Source organism: Atractosteus spatula, chromosome 9 (assembly GCF_055471065.1).
Source record: "Atractosteus spatula isolate fAtrSpa1 chromosome 9, fAtrSpa1.hap1, whole genome shotgun sequence".
NCBI classification, from domain to species: domain Eukaryota; kingdom Metazoa; phylum Chordata; class Actinopteri; order Semionotiformes; family Lepisosteidae; genus Atractosteus; species Atractosteus spatula.
In genome coordinates, this window is record NC_142714.1 from 41,577,228 (window position 1) to 41,595,834 (window position 18,607).

The 18,607-nt window shown below is 43.6% G+C and overlaps 1 protein-coding gene across 1 annotated transcript in view; it reads right to left on the minus strand.

Annotated features, from left to right (window-relative positions):
• Positions 1–1,286: 1,286 nt before the first annotated feature.
• The window catches only part of shroom4 (shroom family member 4), a 56,379-nt gene continuing 39,058 nt past the window's right edge, over positions 1,287–18,607 (minus strand). Inside the window, exons 4-10 of the mRNA XM_088924410.1 lie at positions 14,347–16,687; positions 12,628–12,689; positions 11,457–12,128; positions 9,958–10,554; positions 9,100–9,241; positions 6,330–6,602; positions 1,287–5,845 (exon numbers count right to left, since the gene is read on the minus strand). Of these exons, the coding sequence (XP_088780536.1) occupies positions 5,576–5,845; positions 6,330–6,602; positions 9,100–9,241; positions 9,958–10,554; positions 11,457–12,128; positions 12,628–12,689; positions 14,347–16,687 (4,357 nt within the window). The 3' untranslated portion in view covers positions 1,287–5,575. The remainder of the gene's footprint in view (positions 5,846–6,329; positions 6,603–9,099; positions 9,242–9,957; positions 10,555–11,456; positions 12,129–12,627; positions 12,690–14,346; positions 16,688–18,607) is intronic.

An 18,607-nucleotide genomic window follows, 5' to 3' on the forward strand; every position in this document is an offset into this window, starting at 1 on the left:
ACACTTATATACTGCTTTTCTGTACACACCCCTCAAAGCGTTTTACAGGTAATGGGGATCCCCTCCATCACCACCAATGTGTAGCCCTCACCTGGATGATGCGACGGCAGCTATAGTGCACCAGTACTCCCACCACACATCAGCCATCAATGGGGAGGAGAACAGAGTCATGAAGCCTATTCTTTTCAAGAAATGCCCTGGGATTTTTAATGACCACAGATAGTCAGGATTTATATCTCATTCAAGGATAGCATCTCCTTACAGTATAGGGTCCCCATCACTATACAGCAGCATTAGGACCCACACAGACTGCAGGGTGAGCGCCCCCTACTGGCCTCACTAACCCTCTTCCAGCAGCAGCCTTACCTTTCCCAGGTACTGACCAGGCTCACACCTGCTGAGCTTCAATGAGTTGCCACTTGTGACTTGCATGGGGGATAGGGCTGCTGGCCAATGGAGCAGAGTGATGTACTGTATGTAGCCATGAAACCCAAAAGCACCTCTTTATATAAAGTGCTATGGGTGTCTCCTGGCAAAGCTTGACCACATGGGACCCTTCAAGAATGCTTTTTTTGTATGTGTTTCTGTTAAATTAATTTTAAGAAATAGGTAGAAGATTCAAGTATGCCAAATCATCAAAGGTACAATGTTACATTGTGGGCATAATAGACTGTTCAGGGAAAATAGCAAAGACATCATGAATGCATGAATGCAGTAAGTAATCAAGTAATCATTCAAGTAATCAAAATATAAATGCAGTAAGTAATCAAGGAATAAGTAAGGTGGAGGTGGGGTAAGTGGAGATTAAGTGAAAGCATTTACGACTGAAAACAGGAAGCACTTCATTATTCTAGTTTTGTCTAGAAAAGGAGTAGTTAGCTCTGGTCTTCAAGTGCAACACTTGGCTCTGTTTCTTATTGCATCTCAGACCTTAATGACCAATTAAGCAAAAATAATTGGATGAAAAGTCAAATAAACTGTGATTTGTTGCATGCCCCGATTTGAATCGGCTGTTGAGCAGATACCCTGTGATCTTTCAGAGACCCCCCATTTAAAATGGGGGTTGGACCAGACTTTGTGCTCAATTAGCACCTAAATGAAAAACACAAGCCACACGGTCTCCCCTTGTTTGTACTTCTTTTCTGTCCAAGAAAAAACTGCAGATATTTTGTACTGTTCCAAATCCTTGGATACACAGAAGACTTCTGCTCCTTTCAACAAAAGAATAACACAAACTCCAGATGCTCTTTGTTTAAAAAAAACATGTATTATTATTAATGGTACTGTTTAAACATTTTACAAAATGTTTGTTATATATATAAAATACAACTTCCTATTTCCAGTTTTGATGATGGTTTAGGAGTTGTAAAATGGAGACTTTCTCCTGAAATGGTTATGTATAATATTAGCATATATACAGTACAGATATCAACATAGGAATACATTGCGTATGTTCAATCAAAACATACATTTTTTGGTCTGGCATGTGAAAACAGTTCTTTTCACAACATCAAGCAAGTCTCAGATGTTGAGCAATTCAATAACTGAGATTGAAACAAAATAGTCTTGATACAACTCTGAGCATTTGTTTTTCTTTTGGTACAAATAAGTAAAACATGAATGCAGTAAGTAATCACAAAGCAGCTTCATTTCCTTATAAGAATATCCAGTTTGATTCATAATAACTAACAGTGGCTAGTACTGGCTGTAATACCAGGATAAGGACAACATTAACAACAGAGTAAAAGCACATTGCATTGTACCCAGGCTGCAGGAAACGTCACATCCAAGCATCAATGAACCGCATGAAACGGCCTGTATGTGTCAGCACCTACCAGTCATATCAAGAAACTGGTTATTCTTTACCTGAAATGTGTTGCCCTGTTTTTCAATGGAAGGCCTGTGCAATTTTGCATTGTCTTAGTGCCCTTGACTGATTTCCTTTTACAAATCTCTGAGGGAAGTAAATTACAAAACTTCTAGAGCTTTTGAGCTTTTCATTTCAGGAAAGCACAATTTATATCCAGTTAAGTATGTGGTTACAGAATTATTAGTGGTTTCAGCTCACTTTAAGATATGGTCAAATTCCTGCTACAATTGTGTACTTTCTGACAACAATTTTCGGAAAGGATATTTGCTGATGGTGAAGATCTGACTGACTGAACACAGTACTTTCGTCTCCTCATTCACTCAACAAATATCACTCAACACTCCAACCCACAAACTTTACTTTGTAATTTTTTAGTACTGGAGCCTACTGATCGCCTGCAAGTTTGTCACTGTCAAGTTTAAATATCAGTTTTCTCTACATTTACTCTCAAATTGTGATACTATTAATTTTTGCCCAATGTATTGCTCTTCAAATTTCTCTCTTAGAATCATTTCGATATTTGTCAGAAAAGGGAAACTAACAAACACCACATATGCTCAGTGAAATGTTTAAAAAAAAAAGTAGTGTTTTTGTACAGTATACCTTCTGCATTCTACAATTTGCAAAAAACAGACTGGTATGATCACAGTATCACTTTTAAGAAACAAACCAATGAAAAGCAAAAATGTAAACCAGCCATTTTATGGCTTTGTGTTATATCCAGTTACAGATAACACTGATTGATGTAAAGTATAGTAATTAAAAAGATTGGGGAGAAATATATGAATCAATGTACTGTAAAAAGTATGATTAATGTCCTGTTATCAAATATAAACATCATGTGCTGTGAAATTAGGTCAGTCACAATGGTAGAAAAATCAGGTAGGTGTATTGTCAAAACCAGGCCAAAAGGCAATTCTAGCATTCTTCGTAGAGTCTGATATCACTTTTGGATTAATATGTAAGCAGGAAGTTAACACTTTTTATAAGCTCTGCAAACCTGTCATTACGGGTTAGTCCATTTTTGGATAGTATGACTCAGCTATAATTTAGAAAAGTGAACCAACTTCCTTATCCTTTGTTTTAATAATAATATCTCTTTGGCACCAGTTCTGTATTATCTCATAGTGAAGGATTGAAAGCAAATACAATGCATAGCCATTGATGCTTGACTGGACTATAGTCTTATGTAAAGAAACACTGTGTTCTATCCCAGTATTTCTGTACCTAATACATAAGATTGACTACAAACAGTCTTTGGGCATCAATTGCCTGGATAGAGAAATCGGCAGGAGTGGCTTCTGTCAAAAGTGTGAGCTATGGGACTAAAGTGTAGGGCAGTTTTGTCCACTTCTGAACAAAAATATAAAAAATACAGATAACAGTATCTGAAAGACAAAGGAGAAAGCTGAAAGGAAGCAAAAGTGTGTTTCCCCATAAGGTCCAAGCTGTCTCAACATGAAGCAAGGAAACAAGCATTCCTTATACACTTTAAAACCAGCCTTGAGGAACAGGGAGCATGTGACTGCACCTGGGATTTGAAAAGCACCATGGTACCCTGTACAATTCCACTGAGATGTTCACTGAGAATAAAGCTATCACTTCCAGCAGGGTGGCTGTGAGAGGTATGGAGGTATGGTGAGGAAGAAGGGCTGTCTTGTCACAAGACTCGCCCACACCGATGTTAGCCTCATCTCAAATGTTATATTCGCAACAGCACTTGGCCAATCAAAGACATATGTAATGATGTACAGAGCTACGTCAGCTTTTCGTGACACAAAATGATGTGTGTGGCTTTCAAGATGGACTGTGATTTCAGCACTGATTATGACAGAATTGAAACAGATGGAGAATTTCAAAGTGTCCCCTACTGTATGACTAGGATGGTGGAGGTCCGATTGTCATTCTTGTGAACAACTCCAAACAAACGGATGTTGTTCTACTACTCATGCCAAGAAGTGAATTTGCAGACTAAACTGTTTGGCTGGGCAGACCCGCCAAGGGGCAAAATGCAACACTTTGCAGAGCCTGGTGCACTAGGATGTAGACACTTGCTTACAACCATCAGAAAGATGGAAACACTGATTTCTTTCCCAACAAATGAGTCAATATCAGACAGCACATGTGCTTCTGCACTGTCTCTATAGGTCCCAAAGTACTTTAAATGTCTTCCATTTAGGGGAAACAGCAGGGCAAATGTTACTTTGCAGCCACTGAGGAAGCTCAATGTAGTATTACAGCAGTTATGTGCTTCTGGAGAAGATTATGACTGAATAAATTAAACCACTTGTAAATTTCTTACATTCTTTGTTAATGAGCTGTGATCTGTGCTCTGGAGTAAGGTTGTGTAGTCATCTATTTCAAACCATTATGTGCTATAGGGAAGGATCTTTGCTGGTAACTTCTACTGTATACAATCCTGATTCCGGGTAATTAAGAGACTTAATGGGCAAATGTATTATTTGTACATTGCATTTCATCAGCTGAAGATAACCGTAGGTAGGAAAAGAAACAGTGCTGACTGCATGTCAGATCTAGGGTAATTGTTTTGTTTTTTTAAATGTAGAATGGTCAAATATTTTTTTTATATCAACCAGCTGTGGAATAGACAATCGGGGGTTTTTCAGGTCTGGGCTTGTAGCTATGAGCCACACGATCACACACAGGGGAGAAGGAGGAAGTTGTGGCAGACTTCTCCAAACTCACCACCTTCAAGCCAGTAGACTTCTAACACATTACAGACAATAATAATAATAATTCTACCCATGCAACCTATTGACCTGAACCCCAAGAGGCAAGAGGTTGTGATGCAATCAGAAGAAGACCATGATGTAATAGTGGTTGAGGAACATCCACAGGTAGAGGTGATACAGCAGCCTGGGACTAATCTGACCAATATGAACAAGCACTGAATACTGTATCTGTCACAGTTTGCATGCACCAAAGATCTGCTTGATATCATCTGACTGGGTTTGTGCGACTTCTTCCCAAGGAAAGGCCTTGTTTGCTTTAAACCCGCCCCACAATGGGTAGGTAAGGTGGGGGTCTGGGCTATGCTTCTGTGGCCTGTGGCTCACTTCCCAAAAGCTGGATCTGGTGCAGGGCTTCCAGGCTTTCTCGGTGGTGAAGGAATGAGGAATGTACAATTTGGATTCTTTCCTAATGTTGAGGTTCCACCACACCACAGACAATTAGAAAGCTGTCTATTTGCCGGGTCTCCCCCGGCCGATCACCAAAAAATGCAGTCCAGTAAATATACATGTAGGAAAGAGCAGGAGTTCTGCAATTGACTCAGCTTAAAAAAAATAAATAAATAGCATAACCATAACAAATCTTTTTACAAGCACTTTGGCACTGAGTAGAGTGTAAATACAATTTTTTTTCAGGCAAATGTAGCCTTTACAACTTTTACATTGCCTGTTTGAAGGCCCAACTTCTTACTAATAGTTAAAAAGGTTCTGCGAATTTCACGTTATGACTTAAAGACAGTGAGTGGATGATGCACACAGTTGTGTCTTGGAAAGGCACAATTTAAAGAGGTGTTGTAAGCCAGTCCCTTAAGGGGCCAACTTTAAACATAGGCCTGACGTCTGGGTGAAAAGAGTCCAGACAGGGTCATGTTTTGAAGGAACTGTAGACCAGATGATAAGACCCCTCTTTGATGGCGTTTGGCTGCAGCAATGTGGAAATCCCCCAGTCTTGTCCTCAGTAGTGCCCATAACCCATTCCCAGGCTCTCGCGCAGTCCCTTGAGCTGCTCCTCGCCCAGGCGGATCTTATCTTCCAGTTGGCGCTGCTCCACCAGCAGTGCAGCCTTCATCTTGACAAAGTGGCTGTAGTCGCGCAGCTGGTCGGGGGTGAGGCAGCGCGCCAGCACTTGGCACACAGCTCGCTCCCGCCCGTCCACGTGCTCCTTCAGCTCCTGGGCTTCTCCCAGCTGTCCAAGGAGCTGCTTCTTCTTCTCCAGCAGGGTGAGCTGAGGGAGGAACCACAGAGAATCGTCACTGGACTAGTGTGTGTGTGTAGGGGACAGCTTTATCAGTGGACACAGCAGAGGGACAGCAGCACTGGAGCAGTGTGTGTAGGGGACAGCTTTATCACAGGACACAGCAGAGGGACAGCAGCACTGGAGCAGTGTGTGCAGGGGACAGCTTTATCACAGGACACAGCAGAGGGACAGCAGCACTGGAGCAGTGTGTGCAGGGGACAGCTTTATCACAGGACACAGCAGAGGGACAGCAGCACTGGAGCAGTGTGTGCAGGGGACAGCTTTATCACAGAACACAGCAGAGGCACAGCAGCACTGGAGCAGTGTGTGTGTAGGAGATATCTTTATCACAGGCACAGCATGACTGGTACAGTGTCAGGGGACAACTTACACACTCACTGGATCTGGAGCTCTGCAGATCAGCACAAGGTACAGAAATTGCTGCTCTAGGGTGATACTGGTTGCTCCTTACCCGCTCATGGTGGTTGGCATCTGGGCTCAGGCTATCCAGTGTGCTCTCCACCCTGACTAGGCGGCTAGACAGTGACAGCAACAGGTTGACCACCTTGTCCAGGTCTCCGATGAACATGCGGAATTTGTCCACCTCGTTAGGCTTGCAGACTGCCTGGACCAAGGTCTCCACTTCCTCCCCCAGAGCCCCATTGGCAGTGATGTCTTCCTGCAGGTCCTTCTGGGCCTCACGGAGAACGGTCAGCTTCTTTCGCAGGCTGTCTATCAGCTGTTGCTGCAGAAGGAGAGACAGTATCATGAAGTCCTCAAGATGTGGTATTTGGACAACCTCCAGACAAAACACCAAAAACTGCCAGACATATGAATAGACTCTCTCAACAGCAGGCAATGTGTAATTGATTTGAGGAGCATAAGAGGCTCCCATCACCTGCTCTGGCCAGAAAAATCCACAGACCCCAATCCAGTTGATATGCCTGCCATGACCTGCTCAAGCTGTCCAAGATGAAAAAGGTTAGGGTTCACAATATGGTGCCCTACAAGTGAATAAAGGAGAAACTCCCACACGTTGTAATGCACAAAACTCTATTGTTGAAAGACAGATCGGCTTTCTATTCCTTCAAGATTAATTTTCATAAATTCCTTCAGAAACTTTACATATTGTATAGTAGAGTTTCTTCTTTATGGTTTTAGTAATTGTCCTACACACCAATAGAAAAGGTATACAGATTTTTCCAAATTTGTTTTATGACCAGTTAGCATCTGAAAGGTGCATGGCTTTTTTTACTGTACGAGATGTTTCAATCTGCTTTGGAGTCAATATCTGTTTGGGGGCATTTAAAGAATCAAATCAGTAGGACTTCCTTGTGTATTTAAGTAACTATAATAGGTGTGTCTGTCTGTTCTTGCAGATCAGAGTCACAGAACTTAACTGAGTAAGAGTTTCTAATAATTTTGTGCTTATCTTCCTCTTCTAAACAGTTTAGAAACACCAGAATCGTTCTTTGAATGCCTCCCCAAATTTAGGATTGTGAAATTACTTACTGAACCTTGCTAAACTCAGGCAGAGAGAGGGCTAGGAAATGAGAGGGAGGTCAGTCGCAGCTCTGATCATTAACAGGCTAAAGAAAGGCAAGGCCCAACTATACAGGCCTTGTACAGCTGCTGATATACATGACCAGCCAAGCACACAACATGCCAATTTAGAAACATTAATCCTCTAATGACAGCCAAGAGCCAAACAATATCTCTTTAGAACAGTCTGAATATACTTTACTGTAGAACATCTCCGAAACTTCCAGACACCTCACGTTTTCTCCTTTATCAGAATCAGACTACTGGACTGTGCTCACCCTCTGTGACCTAAAGTCTTCATGTTGACTGATACACTAGTCAAATACGAGTCAAAAGAACAGTATGAACATTCTAGAACATTCCTCCCTGTTCTTTGTGAAATACGCTCACCAAGCTCTCTAGCCCAGCAGTTTCATTAGGTTATTCAAAGTCTATTTTATATTCTCTGCATGTTATTTTCTCTAAAAAAAGTCAGTAAAAAGAGTCTTCAAAGCCTGCAGACAGAATGTGTGCAAGAGAATCTAGCCTGAGCAATGATTTACAAAGCACTTGATGAAGAATTAAGGTACAACACAAAATTGCTTCCACACATTATTTCCTGTTACTCAGCAGTAAGACATTTTTCGTAGGTTAACCTGAGTAGTTGTTACAGTAGAAAATATTCCTGGGAGGGGGAAAAAAGCAAATATAATAAAAAATTAGAAAAGCTGGTAACTGTTCCTATTCATTATTTAGCCTTTTTTTGCATTTCTTCCTGTCTGGCTATCATTGCACATTTGGGATATGAGGTCATGTCATCTGCCTTCAATTATGAGGGTTTTCATTTTGGCATATTGGTTTATATTCGTAAAACATGTATCGACACACTACACATTTGCATCTCTAAATAAAAAACATGTAGGGAATGAGAAAAGCCGTGTGAAAGAAAGTGTTTCCTTTTAGGAAAACCTCAATTCAGCCAGAGCAAGAAATGCTTTATGAACACTACCTCTTCAGCACAAAATTTAAAAATTTAGTATATCCACCAATATTTGTAATCACATTCCAGGTCACGGGGGAGCCGGAGCCTATCCCAGCAAGCAACAGGCACAAGGTGGGAATCACCTTGGATGGGATGCCAGTCCATCACAGGGCACACACAGACACAAATACACACACTCACACCAGGGCCAGTTCTCCAAGAAGCCGATTAACCCACCAGTACTGTATGTCTTTACCCCATGGGAGGAAACTGGAGCACTTGGATGAAACCCATGAGAACATGGGGAGAACATACAAACTCCACACAGATAAGATAACAGTATATTGGCCATATACAATTTCTTGCATTAGGAATTTGTCTTTTCGCATACCCCAGCTTGCTCTCCATGAGACACAGACACACAGACAGGGAGAGAAGCTTGGGGTCAGAGCGCAGGGTCAGCCATTTATACGGCGCCCCTGGAGCAGTTGGGGTTAAGGGCCTTGCTCAGGAGCCCAACGGAGTAAAATTCCTCTGCCAGCCGTGGGATTTGAACCGGCAACCTTCCAGCCACAGGCGCAGATCCTTAGCCACAGAGCCACCGCTCCGCCCAAGATAGCACCCCAGGTCAGGCATTGAACCCAGGGCCCCAGTGCTGGGAGGAGACAGTGCTAATTTAGTACATCTCCCACAAAATAAACAAAACAACATGTACAAAAGCAGTGGGCAGCAGCAGTACCTTCTTAAAGAAGAGTTCGTCTTCCTCCTCCTCCTGGTTTAGCCCTGGCAGCTCCTTCATCTTGCTTAGCAGGTGGGCCTTGGCAGCAGAGGTGCTGTAGTAGGCCGAACAGGACGAGCCAGAGCTGCCCTGTCTGGAGCGCCTGGAGGGGACAGAGAGACAGAGTCAGTGTTGCCCGTTGAGCACCAGGATCCATAGATCTGATCTCTCCAGTCTACTGAGAAAAGTGAAATTACTATGAAACATACGACACAGTCCTTTGAGGACCAGGATCATGACTATTAGATTTTAGGATATCAAATATAGCAACTGTATATGACGCTCATTCTATCTTATATTGTGAAATTCTAAGATTTTAAATAAGAATAACTTTACCAAGACTCTAGTTGTTTCAATGGAGAAGAGGGCAAACGTATAGTTGGTTATGAGCAGAAATTATATTTATAGTGGGTTATAAGCATAAATAAACCTTTCCTTCTTTTTACCTTCACCTCTATAGCTGTTTCTAAATGTTACTCAGAGCAGGATATGCTGGATTCAGATCGGCTACTTTTTGTTTGCTCTCACGGCATGCCTGTTTATGTGTACACAATGCTAACTCGTGTTTAAAGAACTGCACATCATTTAGGTGATGCAAACGTACACCTGACCAGTTTTGACTTGTCAAAGTAAGAGCACACAGACCAGGGTAGATGACAGTGCACATATTCTACTTTTGTGAAAGCAGGCCTGTATTGCCTAAAGCTCAGACCTCTGGAGAATCTTTTAAGTGTTCCTCTGGATTCTCAAAATAACTCCTTATGGTGTTCAGACTAAACGGTGCTAAACGTTCTTATTCCTCATTTAAACTCTGCTCACTTTTCTAGTGTGTCCACACTGAACTCCAAGGCACTGCGACTGCACCTCCTGGGCTGCCCAAGGCCACACTCTCCTCCCATCTGGGGAAATAGCTCCCCTGTGAGGTCAGTTCTGGACTTCAACCCCACATCAGGTCCCAGGACATCTGCTGTGGATGTTCCGCCAGACCTGAACTCCGCCACTGGACAGCCCACCTCCTGAGGGAGGGTGTCTATATTTGTCTCCAAAACAGTCACATGCTGTGAGTCATTGTGGCCAATCCTGGCAAGCTCTTCTTCTATTTCGTCTTCCTTGAACTCGTCTATATCCGTTTCCAGTGGCGTCTCACTGACATGGTGAACGGGCAGCGTCTTCTGGGCTGGCTTGCTGGGCTCCTCCCGACTCCTGTTCAGCTCTCTGTGCTGCTCATAGTTCATGGAAAAGTAAGATTCTGGAAGACCTCGGGAGCCATTTTCCGCATTGATGCCCAAACAATGCAGGCCAGCAGGCACAGAACTCCTGTCCCATTCCACTGTCCTCTGGGAAACGGTCACTAGCCTCAGCGCAGCTGGCCTGTCCATCTCTGCCTCTGTACTCCGAGGTGGAGATCCAGACACCCTACAACAGCACAAACGAGGATTAGTTTACAATCAAAATAAACAATTCCAGTGCCTCACTTACCATCAGGAGATGGTGGGAGTCATATTCAGCCCACCTCCAAAAGACTGATCCGCACAAACCAAAAGCATTTTTCATTTTGGGGCTCAGGGTTACAAATCCTGAGACCGCACACAGGTAAGAGTGAAGGCAGAAGGGCTCCTATTTAATTTTTTCATCTTGCTTTTAATGTATTTTTCTCACTGCCTTGAAGTGTAAGGCTCCAAATGGTCCTTTCTTGATAAAATTTGATTGAGTGACATTTTATGTACTTTCTACTCAGCCAATGCAGTACAATATATCAACTGTAGCAGAGAGAGAAAAAATTGGGGGATGAGAAGGTCAGTTGCAGCTCTGATCATTAACAGGCTGAGCAAGGCAAGGCCCAACTATACAGGCCTCGTACAGGTGCTGACCTACATGACCAGCCAAAGACACAGCATGCCAGTTTAGAAACATTAATCCTCTAATGACAGCCAAGACCCAGATAACATCTTCTCTTCAGAACAATCAGTCCAATGTGTTGCAATACTGCTTAGACGGCCTGGCAGTAAGTTAAGGCAGAAAAATACCCTAAGTTTCCCTGTTTCCAAGTTCAAGTCTTGGCTCTGCCACTGACTGTAAGACCAAAATTGAGTTATTGAAGCTACTCGAGGTCCATCCTACAGTTTTAATAGTGCCTACTGAAAGATGTGGATATCAAGGTCAACCCATGGTCTAAGTCGTTTCAGATTTAATCAGATAAATAAATATCAGTAGTATCCCTTTAAGTCTAATCTACTGGATTTTAGGTAGTTCTATCTTGTGATTAGTACCAGTAACTAAAAGCAGTATAACCACATATGGACATCACATTCTCTCACCTTGTGTGCAAATGTGGAGGCTGTGCCAGCGAATCTGTAGCCCCGCGCGGTTCAGAGTCACCGTGCTCCGAGTCCTCTTTCAGGCAGCAGGCTGGTGTGAAGGTTGCAGGTGGAGACGTGGGACTCCGGGGGGTTGCGACATGTTCTTTACAGCAGTGTAGGCAGCTCTCAGAGAAGCCTCGGAGGGGCAGACTGTGGGACCGCTGTCGGGATGTCTCCAAGCCACAGGCAGAGCAAGTAGAGCCTTCAAAGCACTTGTGGCCTGGGTACACAAGCCTAGTGAGCTGGGATGGAGGAGCTGGCTCGCAAGGGGATGATGGGGCATACAGGCTGTGCTGGGATGCCCTCCTGCGTCTGTACTGCTCCCAGTTAGGAGGAGGGGGTCTTGGGGGCGGTGGGCCTTTCTTTCTTGGGGCTGCCTCTTCGAGTTCACTGAGGGCCTGCCCACCGAAAACCATGGCCCGGTGCCGCAGTCGCTGCAGGTCCAGGCGGATGTCGCTCTCCGACAGGGCCCGGCCCCGCTGGGGATAACAAGGTGCTCGCTCATCGGGATGAGGTGGGGGCGAAGGTAGATCAAAGCCCTGAGCTTCGCTCCACCGACCCCAACGGGTGTTCTCCTGCTCCATAGCTCCCTCTGCTGTCTGGAGGTCGTGTTTGTGATGCTGGTAGTCTCTAGAAGCAAGACAAAAACTCTTTCACATACAACTGAAGGCCCCAGACAAAAACCTCATCCAGTGTTTGAAAATAAGAGAGAACAGTATAGATTTTTTACATAACCAAGTCTAAGCAATCTCTGATAACAAAAGTGCTTATACTTTTAGAAGCCTGCTTCCTTTTTTTGTTTTTCAAGAATCTGGCTCTGGTTTCTGAGGCAAGTTCAGTTTTTGACATTTCAGTCACTGAACAGAATGAAACAGACTTCTGTGTATATGCATTAACTGAATTGTCACGGGCAGTGTTTGTGGAACTATTGTCATGAATAAAATAAACAGTGACATTCACAAAGGAATTCTGGGCTCCACTGTAAAATATTAGGCATCCTCAGCTTTTTAATGTCTGTGACGTGTCTCATGAGATTTTTGTTTTCCCTGAAATGACCAATAATCTTGATAATGACAGTCATTCCGGGTTTGTTCCAGGACAAACAAAAACCACGGAGGAAATACTTTACCTCTCTGTCAGACTGAGCTTCCTGTTGGTGTTTGTGTGTTCCTGATCCCTTGCAGGATGTGCCTGTGAAAACCATTTGCTAAGTTAATCAGGAGAAAACAGGGACACCTAGACCAATTGTTCCAAGAACAGCAACTAAAATAAATAGAATATAAAGTTATTGGGCACAAAGTTAAACATGACTATTTATAGAACGTAAGAGAGGTTACAAACAAGGGGAAGCCATTCAGCCCAGGTAGCTTGTTTGGTAGTTAATGGCCAGTTGGTTTGAGGATCTCATTCAGCTGTTTTTTGAAAGAAGCTAGGCTATCACCTTCAACAACATGGCTGGGTTTTGAACATTACATTTCTCTCATTATACTTACAGTAGATTATATACTCTTCACATTTATGTTACAAAGGCGAGACATTTCACAGTATAATACAAACCAGAGGGAAGAAGTGGAAACTACGTGGGAGTGTTTTTAAAACTGAAAAGTGGTGGCACTGCTTTAAACAAAGAGTTCAACTACCCAGCCGTGTTGTTGAAGCCAATCCGCTGGATTCTTTCGAGAAACAGTTGGATACAAATCCTCCAACCAGGACAAGAGGCACATCTTGAGACAAAGGGTTTGAGGAGTTCTGGAACAAACTTCCCAGCCATGTTGTTGAAGCCCATACCCTAGTTTCTTTCAAGAAATGGCTGGATCCTAGGTTGAAGAATCTACTAACTACCAAATGGATTAGATGGGTTGAAGAGCCTCTTCTCATTTGGAACCTTTATGTTCTGATTTCTGTGGATTTGCGGTCCTTATGTTCCATAAACCTTCATAACTATGCTTTCTGCAGATGTTATAATTGCTAAAATGTTTGAGCATTAAAACAGCAGTGGTGATGTTTAGGTTCTGATTAAAAACAGTTATTGCCTTATACTGTATAGGCTGTATGTGGTCATTGTTTGCCTAAATTAAAATAAACTGGAAAAAGAAAACTCTTGGGTGCCTATGATCATTGTGATCATTGATCTAGGTGTTACCTTTAGGACAATATGGACTTAAGTGTCTAGTGTTCATCAGGACTCTGGCTCTTAGTTTTGACATTCCAAGCCCAGGTAGTCACAGGGCCATACACAATCCCAAAAGAGATTATTCTCAATGTGTAAAAACATATTCGAGTGTTTTAATAATCTTACTTTTAAAGGGCTGCTTTTCAGTAAATGTGTTGTGTTACTAGACCTCCATGGGTACTTAATAAAAGATAATGCGATGTAACACTAGTGTGCACTACATACCTCACCAGAAATGCATACTGATATAAAAGAGTAAGGTCTTTTTTAACAAATTATATTTTTAATTATTAGTGAATCCATTTTCTTGACTGCACATTTGAGTGGATGTACAGTACATATCAGTCAGTACCTGCAATATCTGGCCAGTAATATGCCTGTCTGTTATTGGATCTGTTTGCAGAATCTGTTTTAATATCCAAACAGGTGTGAAGAGTGATTACTCAGTACAGAGAATAAAGCTGTGCTGAAATAAATTCAGCCAACACTCTGCTCTATTTGGAAATTTATAAAGGAATTAACGCTGGTTATTATATTTCATTTGACCTTGAATCATTTTGAGGGATTCTTGTAAAGCACTCATTCTTTTTAGAGGTCTTGCTTTCAACCTTCCACTCAAGAAGGTAATGAACCAACAAAAATATTTTTCCCTTCAAAACAGCTTTCAAAACTCACCTCAGTCGGCGTCCTGCTTCTCGGATTACAGGGAACACGAGGGGGAGAGCAGTCATCACACTCAGCTGCAGTTACAGGGTGAAAAGCTGAGTGCTGAGGACGGGTATAGTGTTTGCAAGGCTGCTGACATCTCTTAGGAGACCTTTTACAGTCTTCGTTGACAAAGCAGGGCTGGGGTTCAAGAGGCACTGGCTTGAGCAGTTGGTGTCCACAACAGAAGTCCTGTTCTGGATCACATTTCTCTTTCTCTTGGTGGTTGACCACCTCCTGCTCTAAACCTCTGCTCTCTGAGGGGCAGCAGACGCTGGCCTCCTTGGAAGAGAACCCAGCAGATGCAGAGTACCTCCGCCAGCTCTGCTCCAATGAGCTGCCAGAGTGCTCCAATTTTGCCTGTAATGTCCTGGGATGGTGGGGTTTGTTATGCCTGGTCACCAGGCCAGGAAGGTGAGAGGTTGAAAGGCTCTTGCTGGTCTCCTCAAAGAACTTTCTCCGGTCAGCGAAGGGAGGGATGTCACACTCCTCCGGAGCATCAGCTAGTTTGGTGGTTCTGGGTGCCCGTGTAACTTCCCATTTGCACTTCCTCTCTGGTATGCCTTTAGGCTGCAGCTTGTGCTCTGGAGTCCACTTCCACCTCCCCCCTTTCCCACAAACTCCCACCTCATCTGCTTCCTGACATCTGCTGCCATTGTCCGGCCAAGAAACCTGCCCAGGAGGGCTTGCGGTCGCACACACTGTCTTTTTGGGACTCTCAGTGCTTGGCAGGCCGATCTTTGCTCCGCTGGCAATGGAAGCTTTACTTGGTCTGCTGTTCATCCCCTGAGAGGAAGGGACACTGTCTCCACCTGCTGCTTCACACTCAGGCTGCTCACTCACCTCTTCCACCATCTCCTCTCCAAAGAGGAGACTAGACGAGCCCTTACTTTTCTGCAGCTGCGCCTTCTTGCGCTGAATCTCGTTGCGCAGATTTGTGGCAAATCGCTCACTGCGTCTCCTCGACTTGGAGGACCGATGCCGGGAGGAGTTGGGCTTTGGGATAAGCTGCTGCAGGTGGTGGCTTTCATCCTCCCTTACCTCCTCCAGCAGAACGTCCATGCTGGATGCTGCGGTCAGGCACACCTCTCTCTGGTTGGTGGAGTCAAAAGCCTGGACAGGTTTAGAATGACAGCTAATGGTCTCCCCAGGCACACTGAGTGACCTACCCCAGGTGTGCTGTATAGGCAAAGCAGCTTCCAGGACATCTGCTTCAGCTCTGGGCTCCTCCATTTCTGAATTGACAGCTGAACCGGGGGTGGAACACCTGCTTTCTGCCCATTTGCTCTGAGATAAGTCATCACTGCTGGGGGCCTCAGGACTTTCCCCATGACACAAAGAAGATTTGACCCACTGGTTGTGGGGAGATGAACTCCTGCCCTGGCTGCTGTTGGAAAGATCAAGACAGTGTAACTGAGACAAGACGAGTTTTTCAGGTGCGCTGTGTCTATGTGCCATGACCAGATGCTTCTTCTTAGAAACGAAAGGTACATGAGAGGAGGGATCTATGGGGTCTGCCCTGGAAGCCTCATCGAGCAAGGGGCTTGCGTCTAGCCTATCTGTCTCTTGGTCTAAAGAACATGAGCCAGGGTAACTCTCTTTGGTATCCGTTTCCTTCTTACAGTCACAGCAAGGCTCAAGCTGTGAGCTGAGTGTGTAATATTGCTCCACGGGTCCATTCTCTTTGCAGTCTCCCGACCCTCCTGTGTCACAAGGACAGCACTCCTGGTTTGAGGCTTCACTCCGCATAGACGAACGCGATTCCCGGATCCAGGAGCTGGAGAGGCTCAGCATGTCAACAGGAGCCGAGGCCCTGCGCTTGTCTATGGTTCCTGAAACAGCCTGGGTAGCGATGAAGCTCTCTCTGCGAGCTGGAGGCTGAGGAGGTTCCCTGGCAATCGCGTTTTCCCGGTCTTCCTCGTAGCTATAGGATGACGGCCGGCCCTTGGCCTCCGGATGCTTGGCCGGGAAACGGGATTTGCCCTCTTCTGAGAACTCTCCCACCTCACCAGCTCCATGGAGGCACCTGCTGTCGGCATGGCGACAACTCCCCAAACCCTGAAGGAGGTTGTCCATGGAGCTGGCCTCATCGGCCCTCAGCGAGACCGTGTAATCCGAGGTGTTGGAGCTGGCAGAAAAGGAGCTGTATGCCGAGTCTCTCTTGTTGTTGAAGACGGCCTGGTCCACCGGGGACAGCTGTCTCTCGTAGTAACCGTGACTGGGCTGGTCAAGACTCTCCATGCTGCCGATGGAGCTGCTGCGGTCAGTGCTGCAGTTTCGAGACAGCTGGGTCCACTGCATGGGAAGATCACTGGAGAAAAAAATTGACATGGAAGATATATTTAGTTTTTCAAAGGAGTCATTTTTCATAGAATTAAGTTGTATATCTGTGAGTTCATCATGCAACAAGGATAGACAATCACGTCCAAAATGTCCAGACTCATGACAAAAGTGAAATCATGTATATACCTTCACCGTATATACCCCTGGGGCACATGCCTGTAACAATCACTTCCTTCACCATGTGCACAAAGCCCCTCATGTCCTTTTTTGTTGAAGTTTCTAGAAAATTTAAATGTTTCACTTTTATTTACTATGGACAACCCTCTAAGCTATTTTTTTACTCATTAGAATGTAGGCTTTGCAAACAATTCTCTCACTTCCAGTTTTTCATTTCATCTCTTGTGTCATCTCAGACAAACAGGCTACAGATTTATCATTTTAGTGTTAAATATTGTGTTGTGTTTACATGTTGCATCAAAGATCACGCATTTATGAAACAGGCAAAAGTTATTGAAACTTTAGTTTGTGTTTGTAGATACAGTAATGGCCCTTTAGTTCCAAGCAAGCTTCCTGCACAGACCACGTTAATATAGCTGTTTTCATATAGAGACATTTGAAGTGTGTAACTGAGACAAAATGAGTTTTTCAGATGCGCTGTGCCTATATGCCTATGTGCCTTCAGCATTTCAGAATGCTGAAAGATAACACAAATGGTATTATCGATGGGCTTATCACTGAATTTTTTGTATCCGTATTTCCTAGATTTACAGGACTTAAAGTTAGTGTATCTGATCAGACTATGTGTATATTCATTAATACTAGAACAAACCAATAAAATAAAAAAGAAGTTAGAAAAAAGCACCAATCAGCTTAATTTGCTGTTTACTGTAGCTTATACAGTAAACTTTGCTGTTGAACAGAGATGAAAGGTTTGCAAAAAGTCAGAGTGTGGTTACATTTCTGATGATACACATAAAGGAAGCAATAAGCAGACACAGACAAGTTAAATAAAAGCCTTTCTGAAGAAGATTTTAAGTCTGGATTTGAATGTGTTCAGGGTTGGTGACTCTCCGATATCCTTTGAGAAAGAACTACTGGAGCTTTGGGGAGTAGTAAGAAAAGGCCCTGTCAACTCTAGAATGTAAACAAGCTTTGGGGATAAGCAGGAGACCACAATCAGGCAAATGAGGGTTGGGAGATGGGGAGTAGAAAGAAAAGTCAGATAGGTAAATAAGTATCCACCATCCAATCTTTGGATGTTCATTAAATAGATTTATGGCTGTCAGCTTATTTAGAAATTCATGAGTTATTGGTCACCTTAGAAATGTCAGGCAGTGACTGCACATCCTTTCACTACTTACTCAAATACTTCGAGCTCCATTTTTGCAGCTCATATCATATCCACTTCTAGCAGTAACTGTGTCACTGTGCTGGGGAGGTTTATGGACTCAGATGTTGGCTATGACACTATAAAGTCGATCTAACCTTTGAATTCTAAACTGTTACTTTAGATGAGTACGTGGAACATTCAAGACGTTCAAGTAGGTAGCTGCGTCAGTGTGTAGGCTGCAAAGAAACAGGTAAAGGTTTATTCCATGCTGAAAGGAAGAGAAAAGAGACACAATGTTTCGGCTGTGGAGCCTTCTACAGATGTTGACACCTTGACCCCTGTAGAACGCTCCACAGCCGAAACGTTGTATCTCTTTCCTTTTCCTTTCAGCATAGAATAAAACTTTACCTGTTCCTAGATGTGTACATATAAGGCCAATCCTCCCCTTGTACATTCTTAAAAACAGGTATACTGTAATGCTTTGACAACTGTAAGTCAATTTAGTGCTTTAGTATTGCAGTACTTGAGACAGAATGAAAAGGATAAGGTAAGAGCCTGCCAACCTTTTTAAGTATTTAAACAAGGGTCAACTTAGCAGGTCTACCAATAATTTGAAAA